Source organism: Cyrtonyx montezumae, unplaced genomic scaffold, assembly GCF_038088225.1.
Source record: "Cyrtonyx montezumae isolate F1298 unplaced genomic scaffold, pur_monq_1.0 scaffold_3, whole genome shotgun sequence".
Classification (NCBI taxonomy): domain Eukaryota; kingdom Metazoa; phylum Chordata; class Aves; order Galliformes; family Odontophoridae; genus Cyrtonyx; species Cyrtonyx montezumae.
In genome coordinates, this window is record NW_027072034.1 from 97814056 (window position 1) to 97820055 (window position 6000).

Consider the following 6000-nt stretch of genomic DNA (forward strand, 5'->3'; position numbering starts at 1 on the left):
AAAGGTGCAGCACTTGGAGCGCAGAGGGGGCTCTGAGAAAATGATCCATCTGGGAGCTTCTGCAGAACCAACAGAGAAAGAAAAAGCACCCAAAGTACAGCTCTCACTTTGCTCTCCGGGCCCTTCACTTTTATTCCCTCCTAAGCTGCACATCTCTACCAGTATTCCCTATACAAATCACAGCCCCATGCTCAACACTTGCATTGCAGCAGCCCGGCCAGCCTTCCTCCAAAACACTGCTTTCTCCTCCACCCCCGGGAAGCTCCACAGAATGCCCCTTACACACAGGTCGCTGTTGGGCTGTTTATTTAATTAACACGACAGCCAGCGCACACAGGATGGCTTTCAGTCCCTACAGCTCCACATTTTCACACCGCGCAGAAAGAGAAGAAAGTCACCACTGGATTTTGCTTTTTTGGCCAATCCATTTCTGGATTTATCCAATCAGGTCTGATGCTATTTTTGCCTACCGTGAGAGCTGCATCAGCAAGCTTTTAATTTTTTTTTTTTTTTTTTGCAAGGTTGAAAGAGAAAAAACCACATGGGTGTGTTTGCCTAAATGAAATAATGCAAAAATATGTATATTTTATATATAATATATGTATGTATATGTATACGTATGTATATATAACACATCTGGAATCACCATGCAATTCCATACTTACAGCTCGCACCCAGTTGGGTTGCAGCAGGTCACGGGGTGACAGCTATGCAGTGTTACACAGCTTCTGTTGACCCGAGTGGTACCAATGGTAAATCTTACCAGAGGAATTACAGCTCGGTAACACTTATTAGAAGGAGGCTAATGCTCCCTGTGTCCAATAAGGGACATGCATTAGGGAGCATACACATTTATCTGCTTTTTCTTCTCCAGTGTTTAAAATCTCAGTATGTTGCACGCAGACCTACCCTACTCCCAAGCCAAGGGGTTAGGATACGCAGTACTAACCATTGATTATAAGAGAAGGGTACATCAGAGAGCCAGGAAAGAGGGGGGGAGGAGGGAGAAGTGTTCCTTGCACTGACAGAGCTCCCACTGTCAAACAACGAGAAGAACTGATAAAGGCTGAGTTTCCCCTTAAAAAAATAATTAAAAAAAAATCAACAAATCTATTTCTTTTTCTCATCCACTTCTCTGATCTTATCACCGGAGCACCATCTGACAACACTGTCCCCCACACACATGACACGGAGCTCAACAGCTTCATGGAGCCTTTCCACGAGGACAGGCAGGGCCACCTCCAGTGCCACCAACGGGGACACGCCAGGCTCCCACAGCCACTGGGTGAGGGCAGAGCATGTGGCATCAGCATTGTTTATCAGCCTCCAGAATACAACGGCCATACAAGGTTTTAAGGGGAAATGCCAAGACACAGATCACCTCCTCTATGCAAAAATGTCTGCAAAAATGTGAAGAAGAAACTCCGAAAGCTGCCTGTGCATTTACGGGGAAAAAAAAAAAAACTGCTCATTCATTCATTCATTGTCTGTCTCATTCTCACCCATTCACAATTTCTCCCTGCTCAGAGCTGGGTGAGCTGAGTTGAGCCCTGCAGGAGCTGTACATCCTCAGTGGTGCCGGCAGAACCACCGGAGCAGCAATCAGCTGCGGGCAGGAGCAGGCTGGGAGTGGGAAATGCAAGCATAGCAGAACGGAACCTTTTATCCAAGGACCAGGCTGAAGTGGAGGGGAAGAAAGCATCAAAATGAGCCCCCAGCCTGAATTAAACTAGAACTTGTTAAGAGCTCCTTTAGAAACAAAAGAAGGTTCTATCTGAGTGTGTGCACTCAGTAGCAGCGGTGTTTTTCTTAATTAAACTTTCTTTCTAAATTCTTTTTGGAACTGACAAGTGATTCAGATGACATGTTTCTGTTGACTGAATAATTTACAGCGACACGCGCATCTGCAGCGATTCCTATGAATGGATTAAACACAGCTTAAGTACTCTTAATTTTAACCGTATTAATTCACCTCTCCGTGATGTCGCTTTGAAGCTCCTCGTACTGCCCTTTGTATCACAAAGCCAGACAAACCCAAATTTGTGTTGCAGCGAGGAAAAATTCAGAATGTAACCAAGGTATGAGTGACCAAACAAAACTGAATTCAGACTTCTGAATTTTGACTTCTGCAGGCTCGCTTATACACAGAAGCAATCAAGGAGGGAGGGAATTGTACTCTGGAAAATAAAAGTTTAAGAGCTCAGCAATGGGAAAGCGTACATGGGAAGTGATAGGAAGCACCTCTAAAACCTCTTCTACGGTCACCCAACAGCTGCAAGCAGATATTTTGCCACAATGACACAGATCAATTTCCTGATAGATGGGTGGTGGCTCTTGGACATGCCACCAAGTGCCTTTGGGCCCAGGGTATGCTTTTTAACGCCAAGGGTGAGGGCAAGCCCGCTCCTGTTTGTAAAGCCCTCTTCTCTATTTTTAACAAGTTATATTTAAAAGCTGTCCAAAAGAGAAACATTTACCTATGGTTTCTGTAAGTCCACAGAGAAATGATGTTTAGCTACAAACACACACGCTGTTTGCTGGGAGGTGGGAGAGCCCCACTGCCCACAGCACTTCCCCCAAGATCCAGGGTCTCTGTTGCTCTGAGTTGCCGCACTTACTGAGGAAGTCCATTCACATACAGCCACAACGTGCTTCAGGGCAAGAGAAAAACTTGCCCTAGATGTGGAAGTAGTGATCCATTTCGAACCATGCAGTGACGCAGGTAACACCAGATCTCGCTATTGATTAATACTGAGCGAGAACAAAAGAAAGTGAAATTTGCCAAAATCCTGCAGTGGGTACACCCAGCAGTGGCAGCACCCAGCAGCCCAGCCTGGCATGGAGTCACAACTGGCATTGCCCTACAGAGAGCACAAGAAGGGCATGACACCACCTCAGGTCCACGGCAGCCCTCCACGGCGTCAGTGCCTCTGTCAGGGAGAAAATGATGTGGCCACAACCAGGGACCCCTATTCCCGAGCGGCTACACTCAGACACGTGAACTGGAAAAGTGTGAGAGCAGATCGAAATGTGTTTAAAACATTACAAGTGGTTGCTGTAAAAAAAAAAAAAAAAAAAAAGGACAAACCATCATAAAAGCTGAGTGTCATCAGTGTCATCAAGGAGAAGCAGTGTTAATTCCTTGCCTTAGATACTGCATTTGCCGTTCTTGTACCCTCCTCTTCTGGTTTGTATGAAAACAGAGTCAGAAATGAGTCCAACTCCTATTTTTTCACACTGTATTTGCTGGGACACCGTGGTCAACATTTGGTTCATCTAAACAAAAACTCTAAATAAATACATCGGTTGTAAAATAAGACTCAGGTGTCTCAGGCTGTCAGGCCCTTTGCTAGCAAATGTCACAACCTATCACAGAGGGATGCGACCAAGCCGTGTCCAGAAACAAACCACCCACCCGCACCATTTGGTTCAGTGCCACCGTGGAGAACACACCGCCGTGCTCACACACCAAGTGACCGAGCGAAAACCTTCGATGCGGGGCAGCGGCTCCAGGTGAGCGCTGCTCACAGAGCCCTTTGCAACACCAGCTGGAAAGTAAAGTTTAGCTCGGGTTTCCCCCGGCAGCACCGCGCAGGGCTGCACGACCCGGCCAGGAACAGCTCTGTTGGGGTGCAGCCCTACAGGACGCGCTTCGGGCAGGCAACTGCCGAACCTGTGCCCGTGGCAGTGCTCCCTGCAGCCGTGCATTAAAGATGTCCGTGCGCTTCTTCTCCCGTTTTTCAGGTGCGTGGCTGGCGAGAAACTTTTCCCCGCTCCGCGCAAATCACAGCCTCTTAACGGCAGCGAAGTTGAGATGAACGGCAGCACCCCGTGTCGGCTCGCACACCGAGCCAAGGGACAGCGGCAGGCACGGCCCCGGGGAGGCAAAGTGCAGCGGAGCACGGCGGGCCGCTCGCAGGGGACGTGCCCCGATCAAGGGGCTGCTCCCGCCGCACCCCGCCGGCTCCGTACCGTCCACCTCAACTTTCAGCCGCGCTCCTGAAGAGCGAAGCCGGCTCCGGGCTGCGAGACACGAACCGCACCGAGCGCCCGGGGCAGGGCAGGGTAGGGCAGCCCGGCTTTGCGCTCTCGTCCCCTCGGGGCAGCAGCCGCGCTCCGCTCCCCGCCGCCGCGCGCCGTGCCTTACCTGCTCGCGAGGGATGCAGGGCAGCGAGGTCCGCCGGTGGCTCTTGCCGCCGCCGCCCGACATCTCGGCGGAGATCATGGAGCTGGACCGCCGCCGCCGCCTGAGCGCCGGGGCTTCGTCCGCGGCCGGGGGGGCGGCGGGAGGCTCCGCCAGCGGGGCGGCCCGCCGCGGGGGCCAGAGCCGCTCGGCGTAGCCGGCCAGGAGGACGCCCAGCAGCCCCAGCAGGTAGGCCAGGTAGGGCCGCCAGGACGCCGGGACCCTCTCCAAGGCGACGAGGGACGTGGTCCTGGCCGCGCTAGTGACGGCGAGCATGAGGACGCCCCGCCGCAGCCTCAGCACCAGCCATGTCGCGGCGGCCAGGCAGCTCAGCACCACCCCCGCGGCGGCCAGGGAGCGCCGCCGGTCCTCCCCCGCCGCCAGCGCCGTCCGCGCCACCGCCTCCCCCCCGCAGCAGGCGGCCAGCAGCAGCGCCGCCGTCCGCGGCCGCGCGCCGCCTCGCAGCAGGTAGCGGCCCGCGCCCAGGAAGGCGCCCGCCAGCCCCAGGGGCACGGCGCCGGGGAGCAGCCAGCCCCAGCTCCGGCCCCGCGGCCCCGCGCCGCCCTCGGCCGCCAGCTCCCCCTCCACCCCCCGCGCCGGCCGGAGCGAGCCCGGGGCCGCCCCGACGCCGCCCCGGTGCCGTCCGAGGGCGCCCGCCGGAGGATGCCCCGCTGCCGCTGGCGGCCCCGACGGACCGCTCGCCGGAGGGGTTTCTCCGGCCCGCTCAGCGCACAGAGCCCGAGGGGCGGCGGGTCGCGGCCGCCCCCAGCGCTCCTCGCGGGACGCCCCCGAGAGCCCCCGCGCCGCGCATGGGGGGCACGGGGCGCCCCCGCTGCTCCGCGACCGCCGCGGGAGGAGAGAGAGAGCCGCGGGCAGCCAGAGGGGAGCGGCACAGCCGCACCGCCGCGGAGCGCCGCGCGGTTTCTAGGCCATCACCTCCCCCCCAAGCGCTGCCCGCTGGAGGGGCCCGGCCGTGCCCCGCAGGGGGATGAACGGGCGGACCGCGGCGAGAAAAGGGCACGGGGCGGGGGGACGGGGAGCGCTGCCGGGGGAGCGGGAGCCGCGGGAGGGACCGGCAGGCAGGCAGCCTGCCTGGGAAGCGGGGAAAGAGGAAGAGAGAGGGAAAGCGTTTCCCTTTCGAACGGCGCAGGGACGGTCCGTGACTTTTGCACGGAAAATTCAGGTGATGGGAGTGAGGCCCGCTCCTCGTCCCGGGACAGGAGGCGGCGGGGAGCCCGGCAGCAATCCTCCGCGCGGTCGGAGCAACAGAAAGAACGGCGCGTGGGTCTAACGGAGACGACAATTAGGCAGAAGGCGGCCGTGGGGAGGGGAAGCTGGGCTGCGGCCGCTCCGTGTCCCCCACAGGAGCCGGCGGTGCCAGGCGGGCGGCGGAGCTCCCCGCACCGGGCCGGGCATAAATCTGTCTGTCAGGGAGGGGGCAATTACGAGGCCGTAAAAAAGTCGGGAAGATGGATGCTCTTGAACGATGATTGATTGCTATTAGCGGTGTCGTTCTACTGGGAAGCCCGAAGCCAGCGGGCGACGCTCCTGCGTGCACCCCGAGCTCTGCGGGGCTCTGCTGTAGGGCAGGGGCAGCCCGCAGCCCCCAGCGGCACGGTCCCACAGCAGGGCATGGAGCAGCGAGCACTGACACCGACCACGGAGGAACAGAATCGGCAACTAGGAAGTTACAGAGGACTAAGAGCCAGGAAATGAGCAGATTAGAAAAACTGAATTTCCTTGCACTTTTCCCCCTCGCACGTACACAAATCACTAATCTGAGACAGGTTTATAGCCTTCACTTATTTACTGGAGCA

At 56.8% G+C, this 6000-nt stretch overlaps 2 protein-coding genes across 3 annotated transcripts in view; one reads left to right on the top strand and one right to left on the bottom strand.

Annotated features, from left to right (window-relative positions):
- PDE3A (phosphodiesterase 3A) overlaps nt 1-4446 on the bottom strand; it is a 238311-nt gene extending 233865 nt beyond the window's left edge. For both annotated transcript variants that reach the window (XM_065742518.1, XM_065742517.1), the window contains exon 1: nt 4148-4446. In XM_065742518.1, coding sequence (XP_065598590.1) covers nt 4148-4225 — 78 coding nt within the window. In that variant the 5' untranslated portion in view covers nt 4226-4446. The remainder of the gene's footprint in view (nt 1-4147) is intronic.
- Nucleotides 4447-4491: 45 nt separating this feature from the next.
- LOC136051441 (uncharacterized) lies at nt 4492-5175 on the top strand. Its single transcript, XM_065740882.1, has one exon. The coding sequence runs from the start codon at nt 4492-4494 to the stop codon at nt 5173-5175; it is 684 nt and encodes a 227-aa protein (XP_065596954.1).
- Nucleotides 5176-6000: the final 825 nt, after the last annotated feature.